Source organism: Herpailurus yagouaroundi, unplaced genomic scaffold, assembly GCF_014898765.1.
Source record: "Herpailurus yagouaroundi ecotype Mexico unplaced genomic scaffold, PumYag 483, whole genome shotgun sequence".
In the NCBI taxonomy this organism is placed as follows: Eukaryota; Metazoa; Chordata; class Mammalia; order Carnivora; family Felidae; genus Herpailurus; species Herpailurus yagouaroundi.
In genome coordinates this window covers 4,857,981-4,876,212 of record NW_024412700.1, presented here as the reverse complement: position 1 = coordinate 4,876,212, position 18,232 = coordinate 4,857,981, and the positions used below count along the sequence as shown (strand labels likewise).

Below are 18,232 nucleotides of genomic sequence, written 5' to 3'. Positions count from 1 at the left end.
TAGAGCCCGATGTGGGGCCTGATCGATGACCCTGGGGTCATGACCTGAGCTGAAATCAAGAGCAGGACACTCAACTGACTGAGTCACCCAGGGGCCTTGAATCCAATGTCTAAAAAGGTGGCTAAGACTAAACTCCACTTCCGCTGCCAAGATACTCTAAGAAAACAAGCTTATTTACAGGCCACTTGAAAGCCTCACAGGCCAGGGAAACAGACTCACAAAGGATCAGTTGGTTTAGAAAAGAAAAACAAACTTTCATTTTCCACGAAACGCCTGCACACTTGAATATTCTGTATCATATCTCATCAGAAAGTAGCGGGCAGGGGTGCCTGGGGGGGGGGGGGCTCAGTCGGCTGAGTGTCTGACCCTTGGTTTCGGCTCAGCTCACGATCTCACGGATCATGAGTTGAAGCCCCGCATCAGGCTGGCAGCGTGTAGCCTGCGTGGGATCCTCTCTCCATTCTCTCTCTGTCCCTCCCCTGCTTGCTCTCTTTCTCTCTGAACGTTTGGTAGAATTCCCCTAGAAAGCCATCCAGCCCTGGACTCTTGTTTTTTGGGAGATTTCTGATTACGAATTCAATTTCTTTACTGGTGACAGGTCTGCTCAAAGTTTCTATTTCTTCCCATTTCAGTTTTGATAGTTTGTATGTTTCTAAGAATTTGTCCACTTCTTCCAGACTACCCGACTTATTGGCATATAATTGCTCGTAATATTCTCTTATTATTGTTTGTATTTCCGCTGTGTTGGTTGCGATCTCTCCTCTTTCATTCTTGATTTTATTTACTAGGGTCCTTTCCTTCTTCTTTTTTACCAAACTGGCTAATAAGGGTTTATCAATTTTGTCAATTCTTTCAAAGAACCAGCTCCTGCTTTCACTGATCTCTTCTACTGTTTTTGTTTATAATTTCAATAGCATTGATTTCTGGTCTAATCTTTATTATTTCCCGTCTGCTGATGGTTTGGAGTTTTATTTGCTATTCTTTTTCCAGCTCTTTAAGGTGTAAGGTTAACGTTCTCTCTCTCTCTCTCTAAATAAATAAATAAACTTTAAAAAACAGCAGATAAGGGGCACCTGAGTGGCTCAGTCGGTTAAGCATCTGACTTCGGCTCAGGTCATGATCTCACGGTTTGTGCGTTCGAGCCCCGTGTGGGGCTCTGTGCTGGCAGCTCGGAGCCTGGAGCCTGCTTCAGATTCTGTGTCTCCCTGTCTCTCTGTTCCTCCCCAGCTCACACTCTGTCTGTCTGTCTCTCAAACATAAATAAAGAATAAAAACAACAACAGCACATAAAGCGGACACAGATGAAGCCCGGGCAAACCACCGGGGGGAGGAAAGCGCACTTTGGTGTTCACATGGTGACCACAGCGGAGACTTGCCTGACTTTGGGCACCGCCATCCGATGCTGCACCATAAGCGTGTGGCCGATGGACGCCATCAGAGCGAAGGCCTCCTCGCTGGCTGAGTCCCGCCAGACCAGGTTTAACAGGGTGTTGGTCTGCTGTTTCGTGTCCAACTTCTTCAGACACTCCTCTGTTATGTAAGGTACGGACAGCCTCCCATCCTCCTAAAACACACCAGATAAACTGCTCTAAGTGAACGACGTGTTATTAGAAATGACCCTCTACGCTCCCAACACACATAACATCTTACTTTTCTTCAAGTAAAAATACGAAAGAGCCATTACCTAAAAGTTACCCACATCACAACGAACGTATCAATCTCTCTCCGAATCAAATTCTCCAGAGATCCATAGTCACTGTCTATCTTAGGCACTAATTTTGCCCAGCATAACAAACAGAACCTCCACTTTAAATCATTTAGATCACAGGTTAAGCAAAAATAGGGTATCAAAGAATTTATTTTTTTCTATCTTAATTTCTTTAAAGATCTGATTCACCGATTAAAACCTGAACTAAGATGTTACGCATTTACCTATTTGGGGTATTAATCAAAGATATATCCTTGTTTCATAGATGTATGCATATATCCAAGTATATATTAATATGAACATATATACACAACACTGGATATTGTTGACTGCCCTGCTTGGAAACTTAGACTGGTATAATCTATGTAATTTATAATAATCTACCAAATAAAACATTGCTTTAGATAAAAGTAATAAATTCTACCTGCCAACCTCAAATCTGTAAATAACATGCACCTAATGAAAGGAGTTAGAACACTGGTACTATTTAGTAGTGCACACATTTGAAGTAAATTACACACAAAGAACTGAACCAATTACACAGAAACCCAAGAGTCTATAAACAGTGAAGTCTGGGGGCGCCTGGGTGGCTCAGTCAGTTAAGCGTCCGACTTCGGCTCAGGTCATCATCTCACGGTTCATGGGTTTGAGCCCCGCACTGGGCTCTGTGCCGACAGCTCGGAGCCTGGAGCCTGGAGCCTGCTTCGGATTCTGCGTCTCCCTCTCTTTCTGTTCCTCCCCTGCTCTCACTCTGTCTCTCTCTCTCTCTCAAAAATAAATAAAGATTAAAAAAAAAATTTAAAAAAAAAAACAGTGAAGCCTAACTCTGGAAAAATCCTATTTGATCAAATTAGAATCTAAATAATTATCATAGGAAAGAAAAGGCAATGTATAAGCAGCCATCAGAAGATGTGACCCAAAAATAAAGATTTTAAGTCAGTCTGTAAGTACCTGGCCTACACCCGGGTCACTGGTTGTGAACCCAAATGTGGACAGGAAAGAAGTGATAATAACCAAGGCCAGGGAAAAATGAAGAGAAAAAGAGTGAAAAAGAAATGGAAGTACAAAGTTATATATCTAATAAAACAGACCTTGAAACCCTTGTGTATTACACAAGAGAAATAAAGTGGAGTAAAATTCCCCCCCCCCCGAATGTAGGTAACAAAATCAAGCTGCACTTTTTACATATTATAAAACTGTAACCACGAGCAAGTGAGCTCAGTGTTTTCTGCTTCCTGTGTCTTCATATCCCACTGTCACGTCTGTGTCCCCAGTGAGGAGGGGTTTCCTAACATCCCTCCAGAAGACAGACGTAGCCCCATCCTTCACATAGGTACCAATTATATTGTGTATAAACAGCATTTTAATTTCACAGATCCTCTGGAAGGTAATTAAGCATTAAAAAAAATGTCTTCTATGGGGCGCCTGGGTGGCTCAGTCGGTGAAGCGTCCGACTTCAGCTCAGGTCATGATCTCGCGGCTTGTGAGTTCCGAGCCCCCCGTCAGGCTCTGTGCTGACAGCTCGGGAGCCTGCAGCCTGCTTCGGATTCTGTGTCTCCCCCTCTATCTGCCCCGTCCTGCTCATGCTCTGTGTCTCTCTGTCTCTCGATAGTAAATAAATGCTAAAAAAAAAAAATTTTTTTTTAATAAAATAAAATTAAAATAAAAACAAAAGTTTTATCTACGTTCCAGCTACAGAATCCCACTTTTTCTTTTTTGTACCGTAAGAAAAATTCACATTTTGGTGTGCAGTTCTGAGCTTGGACGGGTGCAGGAGTCCCAGCACCCACCGAAACATTCCGTTCGGCCCCTCTGTAATCAACCAGCCCTTCCCCCAGCCAATAAGCTTAGGGCAATGACTAACGTGTTCTCGTACTGTGAGCACTGTTTTCATCTCTGCTAACAGAGCTATGTGTGTCCAGAAGGCAGTACTAACAAGCCTTTCACTGACTTCCCCTGGAAAACCCAACCACTCCTCGGTATATTCGTCCTGGGATTCCATTTGGTATTAATCAACAGGAAATTCCCTAACAAAAAAATATAACGTTTCATTTAAACCTATTACAGCCATATCTCAAGTTATTTCAATTCTGTAAGAAGAGCAAAAGAGGCCAGCAGCAGATAGATCACTGAAGACATAAATTATGTGTATCATGCGAAGCTTTTTATTCCTTGGAAAGACACTGCAGATCATGCTGAGTAAGAAACAGGAGAAAAGGACTTACACTGCATGTGATGACGCACTCGCAATTCACTTTCAAATAAATCGTTACGCTTGCCATCCACAAAACTGGCAAAAATTAACAGGAGACGTGACTTGGCGTTCACAAGACAGGGTAAGGGAGAACTTAACCTTTTTCTTCCCCTTGGGGTTGGGCGAAGGGTGGGGGGCAGCAGCTGCTGATGGGCCGGGCTTCTGCACAGACCATGAAAATGCTCTATCAGAGTGGTGGTGGCTGCACTTAGGTTAATATACTGAGAAATCACTGAACTGCACATCATTTTTTTAAAAGGGTAAATTTTATGGTAAAGTGTATCTCCATAAAGCTGCTATAAAAAAATTCTTAAGGGGCGCCTGGGTGGCGCAGTCGCTTAAGCGTCCGACTTCAGCCAGGTCACGATCTCGCGGTCCGTGAGTTCGAGCCCCGCATCAGGCTCTGGGCTGATGGCTCGGAGCCTGGAGCCTGTTTCCGATTCTGTGTCTCCCTCTCTCTCTGCCCCTCCCCAGTTCATGCTCTGTCTCTCTCTGTCCCAAAAATAAACAAACATTGAAAAAAAAAAATTTTTTTTTCAAAAATAAATAAACAAACGTTGGAAAAAATAAATAAATAAATAAATAAATAAATAAATTCTTAAAAATAAAACAGTGCTTGGTGCACAGTAAATGCCCTTCCTGAAAACTAGGAACTTAACCTTTCAATCCAACAATTTCAGCTCTAGGAAATATCTCCTAAGTAACAAGTTAATGCACAGTATGGCCTACTTTGCATGAAAACCCCACGTGGACTTGTACGCAGGAGAAGGTGTGGAAGAACTATCCTCACTCCCTAATGGCCGGGACGGTGACCTCGGGAAGGACAGGGCGGCAGTGGAGGGGAAGGGACTTTTTTCTGTAGCGGGAAGGTTTTACAAGAATGCTTCAGTGCAGGAGTCACACAGCTAAGAAGAAGGACGGACACAAAGCTACGAGTGACCTGAAAATCAGGGGGAGTGGTCTCCAGTGCAGCCCCTGGGAGCTTACCGGAGCGCTCGGCTGCTTGTCCGCCTCTTCACTCTCGTCCTCCGAGTCGCTGGCCGGGTCCTGACAGCTCGTGCTGGCCGGCGACGCCGGCAGCCGAGACAGCGAGCTCTGGAGCACCCGCAGGTACACCAGCAGTCCTTCCTCAGAGAGGGTCCCTTTGGAAAACAGTCGACGGTAACGTTTTGGTAAAAGCAAGCAAAAAGAAACTAGAAAACTCAGGTATCATTCTTCTTACACTCAGAGAGACATTTCTGACCAGAATGTATTAAAATTCTAGTAATTCAGGTATAGATGTATGTATTAAGATACATCAGAAAAAGATGCTATAATTCCAGAAGAGGCACATATTAGGAAGTTTGGCATGAATGGGATAACATCCCTGCGCTCACAGTTCTCCCTCAACTTTTTTTTCATGTTTTTATTTCTTTTTGAGACACAGAGAGACAGAGTGCGAGCAGGGGAGGGGCAGAGAGAGAGGGAGACATAGAATCCGAAGCAGGCTCCAGGCTCCAAGCTGTCCAATGCTGGGCTCAAACCCACGAACTGCGAGATCATGACCTGAGCTGAAGTCGGACACTGAACCGACTGAGCCACCCAGGCGCCCCAGTTCTCCCTCAACTTTAAAATTCTTTTTAGTCTGTGTGGCCTCGTAACAGGTATCTGAATCAGACACTTTTTTTAAAGACTGTGTTTTTTTAAGTTTATTTATTTTTAATTGTTTCTTACTGTTTATTTTTGAGAGAGACAGAGACAGAATGCAAGTGGGTTAGGGGCAGAGAGAGAGGGAGACACAGGCTCCAGGCTCCGAGCTGTCGGCACAGAGCCCGACGCAAGGCTCGAACTCACGAGCTGTGAAATCATGACCTGAGCCGAAGTCGGACACTCAACCGACTGAGCCACCCAGGCGCCCCTAAGCTTATTTATTTTGAGAGGCAGAGAGGGAGAAAGCGAATCCCAAGCAGGCTGCGCATTGTCAGTGCAGAGCCTGACTTGGGGCTCGAGCCCATGAACTGTAAGATCGTGACCTGGATGCTCGACCAACTGAGCCCCCCAGGAGCCCTTTAAAGATTTTAAAAGAGGGGCGCCTGGGTGGCGCAGTCGGTTAAGCGTCTGGCTTCAGCCAGGTCACGATCTCGCGGTCCGGGAGTTCGAGCCCCGTGTCGGGCTCTGGGCTGATGGCTCAGAGCCTGGAGCCTGTTTCCGATTCTGTGTCTCCCTCTCTCTCTGCCCCTCCCCCGTTCATGCTCTGTCTCTCTCTGTCCCAAAAATAAATAAAAAACGTTGAAAAAAATTAAAAAAAAAAAAAAAGATTTTAAAATAATGTCTACAGTCAACATGGGGCTTGAACTCACAACCCCCAGATCGAGAGTCACATGCTCCACTGACGATGCCAGCCAGGCGCCCCTGAATCAGTCTTTCTCCTGTGCCTGGAAATTTTCCCCAGGGACACTGTCCAAGCTACAGACCTTCAGCAAATACGCTCTTCCAGGAAATTCCGCCCCAGAGGCCATCTTGACAACACACACCCGCCCCTGGATTCCCTTCGTGTGACTGGTCTGCTAGCACTACATACACGTGAGGTCAGGTAAATCCTACGCTGTATCTCATACCCAGGTAAGTCTCGCCGACAGTGAGGACAAAGAAGAAGAGCCACGGCGCCCCTCCCCCCGTCTCGGGACACCTGCTCTCCGGCGACAACAGTGCACTCAGAAAGGGCTCGTACGGGAAAACAGTCTGCGCGTCTGCTAAGGCCGGAACGATGAAGTGAAAAATCTGATCTGTAAAAGGTGCCACCAAAAACGCCTCGGTGAAGGCTGTAAAAACTTGTTGCCTGAAAAAGGAAAATGGAAGCTTTCACCAAAACATGTTATTCATAAAATCACTGATGAAAATTAACTTTCCAAATATTCTCTTCTAAATTAAATGAAGCTGAACATCCAAAACCAACCAGGTCGCCATGAAATTTACTTAACCGATTTTGTGCCTTCCCTACTGAGAAAACTCTGCTGCGTCTTTCGATCTTTCAATAGCTACTCAGAGCAGGAAAACAACCAGGTCATCAGAATTATAAGTTTATGTTAGGGCACAGGCCAAACAGATAGTAATTTTTTTTTAAACTGAGTCACGTTAATAAAGTAAAAATTTGACTTTCAAATCTTTATGTAAAATAGCATACTATGTAAAAGTTATCATTAGATACAGAACTTGTGACCTTACAAAATCAATAAATTATTCCATTCTCACCTTGCACCTTCAGGACACGAGTTGTAAGTAAAGTGCAATGGTTTCAGAACATTCTCTAGCAAAATTTTTGCTATAGGAACTCGAGATATATCAGAATATTCAATACTTGATGGAAGCTTGCTGTTAATTAACAAATAGAGAGATCTATAATACCCTAAAAGAAAGGAAAAGCACATATTTAAAATTTGGTACCTTCATCATAAAGAGAGGGAAAAAAGCGTCAATTTTTAAATGCTTTTGATAAATATATGTCCAAATTTAAGTTAATTCTTCAACTTTTTTTTTTTAGAGACGGAGAGGGAGAGAGACAGCATTTGTGCAAGTGGGGGAGGGACAGAGAGAGAGAGGAAGACAGATAATTTTTTTTTTTTTAATATTTTACTTATTTTTCAGAGAGAGCATGAACGGGAGAGGGGCAGACAGAGAGAGACACACAGAATCTGAAACAGGCTCCAGGCTCTCAGCCGTCAGCACAGAGCCTGACGCGGGGCTTGAAATCATGAGCTGTGAGATCATGACCTGAGCTGAAGTCGGACACTTAACCAACTGAGCCACCCAGTGCCCCGGAAGAGATAGAATCTTAAGCAGGGTCCCTGCCCAGCTCGAAGCCTGACCCAAAGCCTGATGCAGGCCTTGATCTCAAAACCATGGGATCATGACCCGAGCCAAAATCAAGAGTCAGACACTTAACCCACTGAGCCACCCAGACGCCCCTCAACTTTTTAATAGCTCAGCTATTGGCTCCTTTTTTTCTTTTTTTTAAGTTTTAACGTTTTTTTAAGTAATCACTACACCCAACATGGGGCTCGAACTCACCCCCAAGATCAAGAGTCACATGCATCACTGACTGAGCCACCTAGGTGCCTCTTGAACTTTTTATTCAGGAAAAAATTAATTACATAAGCAGCTTGAAATGGCATATAAACTCCATGTGCCCATCACCCTCCATCAACAATTATCAATTATAGCCCATAACCCACTCCTCCATTCACTGGGAAGCGAATCTAAGATATAATTATTTTAGTATATCATCAAAGGACTTCATTTTTCTTAAAAATACCATTATGACAGGAGAACCTGGGTGGCTCAGTGAGTTAAGTATCCAACTCGATTTCGGTTCAGGTCATGATCTCACAGTTGTGAGATCAAGCTTTTATCAGGCCCTGTGCTGGGCGTGCAGTCTGCTTGGGATTTTCTGTATCTCCCTCTCTCTCTCTCTCAAAATAAACAAACATTTAAAAAATATCATTACGACAGCTAAAACAAATTAATAGTCATTCCTTGCTATCACAAGTATCTAGTGGGTGTTCAAATCTCCAACTTTCTCATGCTAAAATCTTATTTAACTCGTTTGTTTGAATCAGGATCCAATTAAGGCCCATATATTATGGTGGTTTTTATCTGCCTCTTACGCATCTTCCAAGTATGCAGCTGGTTTTGTGACTTCTGAACCACATGTACTCACAGACTTGAGTACGTTGGTGTTATTTCAATCCATTGCAGTCATTACCTCAATGACTCTCAAATCGTCCTATCTTTGGACAACGGAGTGACCTATGGGAGGGGGGCCCTGAGCTCCAACGTTCGCCAGGAGCACCTCCAGATTCATCTTTCCCCCAGGGACTCTTAAGTTCCTTTTAGAGGAAATGACACCTTTGGAGACCGTAATATGGGCACCAGAGCATTTACGCAGAAGTAACAACTTTCATGACCTTTCTAAACTTCTGATGGGATTTCTGGGTGCAGTAAACATCAACTCTGGTATCACCAATGATCCAAATCATTCAGTCTTTATATGTATTTGTCACTTTTTTATAAAGCAATAGGGACAATCTTCAGGTGTAGATCGTGAACATCTCAATATTGTCCAGACACATTTGGTGGTGCACATTAAAAACACAATCTGGGGTGCCTGGGTGGCTCAGACAGTTAAGCGTATGACTCAGGTCACGATTTCACTGTTGTGAGATCGAGCCCTGCAAAAGTTAGGTTTTTGCATCCAACTTCGCACTGGGTATACAGTCTAAGATTCTCTCTCTCCTTCTCCCTCTCTTTTCCTCCCCCCTCACTTCCTGTGCTCTCCCTCTCAAAAAATAAAATAAATAAAATAAAATAAAATGAAGTAAAGTAAAATAAAATAAAATAAAATCCATTTGCTTGGTTTACTTTATGAAAACAGTCCTACATAGATCTGTACTTGAGTTATGACCTTATGACCATAAACACTGACTACTCCGTACTCTAGACTTTTTTTTTTTTTTTGAAGATTTTAAGTAATCTCTACATTCAACATGAGGCTCGAACTCACAACCGCGACATCAAGAGTCACCTGCTCTACCAGCTGAGCCAGCGGGGCCGCCCTCTTTAGAACTACTTTGTAACTATACCCATTTCAAACCTCATATGTTTTGATCACTAGTGAAACAGGGAAGCTTGAAGCTCCTCTGCTATGAAACTAAAAGATCTAAGTGCGTGAAAGAGATTAAGGGGATTAAGAGATACAATTTTCCAGTCATAAAATAATTCAGTCACAGAGATTTAAAAAAGTACAGCATAGGGAATCTATCAAGAATTTTAAAAAACACCACGTCAAGAAAATTTTTTAAATATTAGAGCATTAATGTATCAACATCAATCTAAGTAAGTATTGAAGAGATTAACTGACAACGTGACTAGAGAACTAAGTTCAGTGCGTTTGTTAAAAAGCTTCACGTTAAGTCACAGCTCGTAACGTATAATAGAAACTATAATTAATAAGTAATGCCAAAACTTTATAGACTAATACTGTGAGGGAGAATCAGGTGAATGGAAGTAAGAGGTACGAGCTTCCAGTTAAATAAAGAAGTCACAGAGGTGAAAAGCGGAGCATAGGGAACAGAAATGTCGCGTGGTGACGGCTGGTGATCGCCCTTATCGTGGCGAGCACTGGTGCTTGTTCAGAACTGTTGCACCTGAAACTAACATAACTGTAGGTTAGCTGTAGTTCAGCAATGAAAGAAAAAAAAGTCAGGAAGTAATTTATCAAAACAACCACGTGCCTTTACAACAGAAGATGCTAGAAGCTACAAGTGGCGGTTTCGGTGTGAGACTTGGCACCATTTTCTAGTTCTCGACACAAAACAACGCAGTCTTAGTTATCTTCTTTATACTTTTGGAAAACAAGAAAACTAAAGATTCTCACTGACTGCTCAGCCTTAAATCAACACGCATAATAATGCATCGACTGGTACAAAGGACCATTTCTAATTACCATTAAGTTGTGTTTTCAAAGATCAAATTGCACAAATTTAAATTACTTTTAGTTGACTCCCTAATTTTTCAACAAATGAAGTAGGGTTTCTTTCTTTCTTTTTAACGTTTATTTATTTTTGGGACAGAGAGAGACAGAGCATGAACGGGGGAGGGGCAGAGAGAGAGGGAGACACAGAATCGGAAACAGGCTCCAGGCTCTGAGCCATAAGCCCTGACGCGGGGCTCGAACTCACGGACCACGAGATCGTGACCTGGCTGAAGTCGGACGCTTAACCGACTGCGCCACCCAGGCGCCCCACTTTCTTTCTTTTTAAACCAAACAGTAAGGTTGGGGGGTGTAAGAACTTAATGTTTACAGTTTTTGTACTGAGGATTCAACTAGCTAGATTTAGCCTAGATTAACCCATCACCTCCAAAAAACAAAAGGAAACTTATTTATGTTTTCATCAGTGACTACTGCATTCCAGAATCACCTATAGCTCCTCCTACCACTAAAACCTCTGAAGTCCACACCCTGAAGGGTTTGACCTGTGAGAACACTGGGAACCAGATTTTTAAATGTGTGTTTCACACCCCGCTTCATTTGTCATAAAAGCTTTAGAAACCATGGGTGTTTCATAGTCTTTCTCCGAAACAGAGTCACTGATGTGTCTGCACAAGAATTTCAGACCCAGGTCATTATGTGTCACGTGACAGGCACGTTCAGAAGGGTGTCGGGGCATAAAAGCTCTCACACCCGGTCAGTAAGAAAATCCAAACCAACGAAGTATCTTTAACTCTCCTCCACTGAACCGACATGAAGACAAAGTGTGCTTTTTCCTGAGACAGGCTTCCCGCTGCCAGAGCTCACGGACTCGCGGCACCGACGCTCCTACCAGCTCAGGACGCGGGAGGACCGGCTGTGGGAGGACCCGGAGAGGTTTCCGACGGCCTGCGTCCGTTTGCTTCATTTTCAAGCAGCAGGCAAGTGTAAAGCCTGCTTTACATATCCAGTGGGCACATCCAGGTGTTCGGGGCGGGTGGAGCCCAGGACAAATCGGGCACACACCCCTCAGCGGTGCACACCCCCGGTAGGGCACGGCGCCCGGTCCGTCCCATGTGGGGGTCCAGAGCCCGTGCGCAAGCCGCACAGAGTACCCCACTGCGCGCACTCGCACGGTAACGCCAACCCACAGCCCTGAGCCTGGCTGCTACTTACCATTTTGAATCATGTAGTGCAAAATCTGTTCAATTATGGACACCACGTAGCTGGCGTCTCGTAAAACAGGCAAGTAAGTATTCTCAGACGAAAACACCTCGAGCATTCTCATTGGAAGTGCAACATTCAAACTGTCGTCATTACAGTTCTGCAATAACCTGTAAAAAAGAAAAAAGTCTTCACGCGTGTACTGGATGGCGAACGTCACCCTGAGCCCCCTTCAATTATTCTCGCTCACTACAGCAAGGCCCGAACCACTCTGCTCTGCTAGCGCGTGTCTCGGAACAGAAGCAGGACTCAAAGGTAGACAGGAAAATAATCACACGTTCTGTCACTCACATTTTTTTGCAGTGCTTATTATGGGCCAATCAGCATGGCGGCATTGGGTTCACGGAGAGGAAAAATGCACAATCACAAAGGGAGAAACAGACGAAAAAAATCAACGATCGCAAGCATCGTGTAGGATTCTTACAATGCCTGGATCTCTCCCAGTGCCTATCATCTTCAAAGACGCCTTCAACACATGGCACACCTGTAGCAAGGAGCTGACTAGATGGGATTTACCTGCAGCAGAGGCTCATCAATCTCTTTATTTGAAATAAGCATGTAAGTCTCTCAGATCCATCCAACTGCTGGACAAACAGAGAGCTGTGTTTAATTAAGTTCTGATACATCCATATCTGAAACAGCAAAACATACGTATAGGTCACTCTCAATCCATAAAAGCTCACTGTTTACTGCATTGCATAACACTCCAAATTTCCTGAATTGTAAGGAGATACTTAATCAAACATGATAAAAAGTAAATCTTCTAGGGGCGCCTGGGCAGCTCAGTCGGTTGAGCACCCGACTTCGGCTCAGGTCGCGACCTCAAGGTTCGTGAGTGCGAGTCACACGTCGGGCTCTGTGCTGACGGCTCAGAGCCTGGAGCCTGCTTCGGATTCTGTGTCTCCCTCTCTCTCTCTCAAAAAATGAATCAACAAACATTAACAAAAAGACTCATCTGAATCTGAACTAACAACAGTTCATTTGCAACAATCAGCAATCCACAGTGAAAAATAAATGAGAACTATAGTATTAATCATAACGTACATAAGGATATCAGTTTCTTCTTTTTACTTTTTGCCTCTGTCTCTCCAGCATCCTTTCCTTTTGGATATTCCCCTTCCCTAAGTCCATGAAATTTGGGTAGGAAAGGCAATCACAGGGCCCCACTATTCCATGTAGGATGCCAGGCGATGGAGAAGGGAGAGATCCTTTCACAATGTCGATATTCGTCCAATCATCATGGTGTACCCTTTAACTATCCTACAGCTTTACTTGTCAACTATACCTCAGTAGATTTGGGGGGAAAAAAAGTCAGGGATGTGGCCAGAACTGCCCAGTCTCCTGGACACAACGACTGGTCAGTGAACTCCGCGGATGCTGAGTTGGATTTCTGTCTGACTTGCACCCTGGAGGCCTACCTACTATGGGCGTGGCTACCAGAAATGATTTCGAAAACTCAGGACTTAACAAGGAATCTCTTCTACTTTCTCTGCCACATTTTCATAAAACTGTTTTTTGTTCACTTCATGAGACCCATTAGAACGAGTTAAAATTAAGACGGCTTCTTAAATGTGGCTACTTATCAATGTGCCACATAACCTTCCCTCTGCCTGTTATCTTTAAGGCGTTTCTCCTCTGACAGGAACACTTATTTCATATAAAATTGTTATCAGACAAAATATTCACGCAAAAGCTTTTTTTTTTTATTTTTTTTTTTAACGTTTATTTTTGGGACAGAGAGAGACAGAGCATGAACGGGGGAGGGGCAGAGAGAGAGGGAGACACAGAATCGGAAACAGGCTCCAGGCTCTGAGCCATCAGCCCAGAGCCCGACGCGGGGCTCGAACTCACGGACCGCGAGATCGTGACCTGAGCTGAAGTCGGACGCTCAACCGACTGAGCCACCCAGGCGCCCAAAAGCATTTTTTTTTTTTTTTAATGTTCAGTTTTGAGAGAGAGAGAGAGAGAGAGAACATGCAAGTGGGGGAGGGACAGAAAGAGAGGGGGACAGAGGATCCGAAGCGGGCTCCGTGCTCAGAGCAGATAGCCCGACATGCGGCTCGGACTCACAAACCGCGAGATCACGACCTGAGCTGAAGTCGGACGCTTCACCGACTGAGCCACCCAGGCAGGCGCCCCGCAAAAGCGTTTTATAAAACAAGAGCGTGTTCTAAGTTTCGGGAAAATCATTTCTGTGACCCATTCCAAGTATGAACTTGCCTACACACAAGCTTTCTTCACGAGGTGTCTGGAGCTAACCTGTCCGTCTTTTCTCAGGAACTAATAGGATACAAGACTTTCTGCCAATCTGACATGCAGTTCATTCTCAATTATGTGCCATCTAGTAACAAATAAAATAGCATGTACTGTAACTAAACATTAGAAAAATCTAAAGGGCAATTATAGAAACTTCAAGACTAAGGTGCAAATATATTAATCAAGTAATTATGATTCAAGTTGCCTATGAAATAAGAAAGCCCAAAGCAGTAGTGACACTTAAACACTCTGGACTGCGTTCGGATACCGTATTTTACAACCCTGACAAATGTACCAACGGCATCCGAAAGGCTGTACTATCACTACTTTAAACACTTACTTTGCCTAACTTATTGTTATTATTTCCTAAACGCAGATGCGTCAAGTTTTAAAAACACCTTATTCACCCTTTCTTGGGAAGTCAACTGAGGATATGAAGGGAGTAAACAAAGAAAGCAAAAAGATAATGGAATCAGGAAGGAGGATCCAAAACTGAAGCAAAGCGAGTGACTTTCCCAAGATAATTTGAGGCAAAGGATCCAAACTGGTGCAAAGGTTTCGGAAATCCAAGAATAGCTCCTGGGAAAACAAAGCATCAGACTACCTGACTGACATCTTCAGTCACGGAAATTTACACTGAGAAGCATCATAGTCCTGTCAAAAGTGGAAGACGACTTTATCAAGAGACCCCAAGAAAATTAAACAAAAGTGAGGCAATTATTAACTCCAGAATAATTAAAGAAAATTAAAACCAAACACCAGATCCACAATAAAGTGTCCCTTTGTCCTCTGTATTTACATTTCCTCTGGGGATTTTCTAGTATATATGGTTGGGGCGTGGAAGACTGACTTTTCATTGTGTACCAAGTTTAATATAATCTGAAATTTTTATTACAAGTAAACAAGAATTTCCGAGAATAAATACGTATCTAACCAAACGAGTTACACAGAAATCTCTTAATATGTCCTGAGAGACGACATAGTAACAAGTTACATTTTTTAAAAGTTTATTCATCTATGCATCCATAGGTATTTTTCAACACTGTTCCTCATCACTGATTACATCAGAAGCCTATAAAATTTTAAAGTACTACAATTATATTCTGAATTTGTTTTTTAGAAATTAACTTTAATTGTTTTTTTTAATTTTTTTTATTTTATTTTTTTTTTTAAACTTACATCCAAATTAGTTAGCATATAGTGCAACAATGCTTTCAGGAGTAGATTCCTTAATGCCCCTTCCCCATTTAGCCCATCCCCCCTCCCACAACCCCTCCAGTAGCCCTCTGAATGTTTTAAGAGCAAGGCCCTGTAGGTCACAGATTCATATTAAAGTATTTACAGGGGCACCTGGGTGGCTCAGTCCATTAAGTGTCTGGGACTCCTGATTTAGGTTCAGGTCATGATCTCACCATCTGTGAAGTCAAGCCTGGCGTCTGGCTCCACACTGACAGCACGGAGCCCGCTTAGGATTCTCTCTCCCTCTCTCTCTACCCCCCCCCCTCCCCCCAGTAAATACACTTTAAAATATTTACAGATAACATGCTATGATATTTAGGTGCGCATCACAAGAGTGACTGAAGGCACAGGTACGTGGGGCTCTGGGTGAGAGAGGTGTTGCTGACTACCAACGCTGAGTAATGGGTACGTGGAGGATGGCTCACCAGATTATTCTACTTTTTCTTATATTTGACATTTTCCATAATAAAAAAATGAAAAAAACTACTGAAAATTTCTATCGCTCTCTAAGAGGTGAAACGCAACACCACAAAGATGACCTACCGTGGCGGGCTGAGGGAAGTTCAGAAAGACGTATGCCTTTGCAGGGTTATCTGGCCCCATTAAAAAAAAAAACACCGGAAAATCCATAAATAGGGGTAAGTGAGAACACAGTTAACACTCACCAAACGTTTTGAGTCTTCGTTCTGTTTGTAGAAAAACAGAAGCCGCCTCACCAAAAGGGTAAGGTTGGGACCACTGGCAATGGAGAAAGTGCCACCGGACTGCGAGGCGCTGGCGTAGCGGTCAAAGGCGCTTCTCTGGATGGAGTGCTGGAGACGAGAGAAACCACACACGGGCGTGACGGGCGTGACGGGCGTGACGGGCGGGCGGCGCGGTCCACATGCGCCCTGGGGTCTGCACGGCGGGGGCGCAGTGAGGGGGCCATGATGGGGCAGCTCTTGGGAAAAGGGGAAATGAAACCCAGGAAACCTGGATTGGAATAAAAACCCTCCACTCCCCTAAAATGGTCTTCCGCCGCCTCCTTCCGCTTTGATCTTGAGCCGCAGCCCGTGTTTCTATTTTTATTATTTAAAAATCACCTCAAAACTCCCCTATCTGTAAATCTTTACGTAAATATAAACGAATACGGTTAATTTCTGGGGGAAACGCTATTATCAACATTAACTGTCATGAAACAGGTGTACTAAAATCCCCACAAAACGATTCCACTTCTAAGACTCCGAGGCCCTATCTGAAACAAACTCTGGCAGGCCTTTCCAACTCTTTCTCAGCTTGAAAGCAAACTTACTTGCTGTTTCCGGTCTCGATAGCCTCGGATAAATGACTGTATGATTATTGCATTTTTCAACCTTCGCCTTTCCTCCTGCATGATGAAGGGAGGAAGGAACAATTGGTCAGAGTGAATTGACATTTAGCTAGTAAAGACTTAAAAAAAAAACAACTACAGAATTTACATACCACAAAATTCAATCTTTCAAGCGTACCGCTTACCAGTCTTTAATATCTTCAAGGTTCAACTACCACCACCATCTAATTTGAGAATACTTTCATCAGCCACTCCACACCCCGTTCCCATTAGCACTCGTCTCTCGTTCCCTCTCCCGGGTCCCCCCACATCCGTGGCAACCACTGACCGAATTTCCGTCTGCACGGGATTGCCTATTCCGGACATTTCTTATCGTGGAGGCAGATAACGCGCGGCCTTTTGTGTCAGGCCTTGTTCACCTGGCACGACGTTTTCAAGGCGGAGCCGTGTCGTGTCACGTGTCGGTACTCCACTACTTTTTACGGCCAGTACGTAGGGTATTTCCTTGTGCGGCCGTCCCACGGTTTACCATTTACCGCCCGATAGACACTCGGGCGGTTCCCACTCTGGGCTGCTGCGAACATCGCTGCCGCACACACTCATGTCCAAGTTTCGCGTGGACACGGTTACGTTTCTCTTGGGTGCACGCCCACGAGCAGGACTGGCACGTGAGGAGCTACCGGACTGTTTGCCAAAATGGCGACACCACCTTCCACTCCTCCCAGCACAGTGAGACTTCCAACAACTGCGGTTTTCAATACAGGAAGGAAAACGGACGACACGAACATCAATTTTAAAAGTCACTTTCTCATTTCAAAGCGGAAACTCTAGTTTTGACTGACCTAAGACTGTCTTGAAAATTTCCAGTGACCTAGCAAAACAAATTTTTTTTTCACATCATCATCGCAAGCCACGTAGCCACCACCGCTTGAAAGTCTACGACGCGCCAACCCCGAGACGCCTGACAACCTTAGATGAACGTCACTCCCGGTTTCATGATGCAGAAGCTGAAATTTCCATAAAGACACCGGTGCCGAAAGACCTAAGGGAGTCAGGATTCACACTCAGGCGTGACACTAAAAGTTGTGCCCATCTTACCACGTGACACCGTCTCATGCTATGCCACCTGGCAGGTGAGTGCCACCTGCCAGGCCTGAAAGGCACACACACACTCACCCAGAAGACCAATCAGGTCGCGCAAGCGTGCTTTCTGAGCTTCAAGTGGTTACAGCGAAGGAAGCCCTGAGCTTAAACCTAGTTTGGGACTCTATTCACTACTACGATGATTCTAAGAGCACCTAATTAAAGACCCATATACTGTCCCAGGAGTTTTCTAACTATTTTTATGCATTCGGTTGTTCACCGAGGAGGAAGTCTCGGTGACATCCCAGCGTCCTGGCTGGGACGGGACCTAACGGCTGCATCACAGCTGGACTGGAAACAGACGGATCCTGACAAGGACTGAAGACCAGCTGTAGATCAGCTCGACTCTGTATTATTTAAAGGCGACCCATCCCTCTCCCTACTGCCAGCCAAAATCAAATGCAATGCTTTCCAGAAAGAAGAGATCATCATCGAGAGCCTGCAGATCTCTCTTCATTTTGGAATACAGAATGTCAGTATTCAACCAAAACAATCGGGCAAAAGACAAGAACTAAAAATCAAGAGGACAAACAACAAACCCACAGGTGATCCAAATACTGGAGCTTAAAAACTATCTTTAATAATCTACAGTTA

The 18,232-nt window shown here is 44.1% G+C and overlaps 1 protein-coding gene across 2 annotated transcripts in view; it reads right to left on the bottom strand.

Moving 5' to 3' along the window:
- The window catches only part of UBE3C (ubiquitin protein ligase E3C), a 110,778-nt gene that overhangs the window by 74,397 nt on the left and 18,149 nt on the right, over positions 1 to 18,232 (bottom strand). Inside the window, exons 3-10 of one of the 2 annotated variants that reach the window (XM_040464505.1) lie at positions 16,478 to 16,552; positions 15,852 to 15,998; positions 12,208 to 12,323; positions 11,644 to 11,801; positions 7,194 to 7,347; positions 6,560 to 6,780; positions 4,950 to 5,104; positions 1,377 to 1,564 (exon numbers count right to left, since the gene is read on the bottom strand). In XM_040464505.1, coding sequence (XP_040320439.1) covers positions 1,377 to 1,564; positions 4,950 to 5,104; positions 6,560 to 6,780; positions 7,194 to 7,347; positions 11,644 to 11,801; positions 12,208 to 12,323; positions 15,852 to 15,998; positions 16,478 to 16,552 — 1,214 coding nt within the window. The remainder of the gene's footprint in view (positions 1 to 1,376; positions 1,565 to 4,949; positions 5,105 to 6,559; positions 6,781 to 7,193; positions 7,348 to 11,643; positions 11,802 to 12,207; positions 12,324 to 15,851; positions 15,999 to 16,477; positions 16,553 to 18,232) is intronic. The other variant, XM_040464506.1, reaches the window with a different exon arrangement.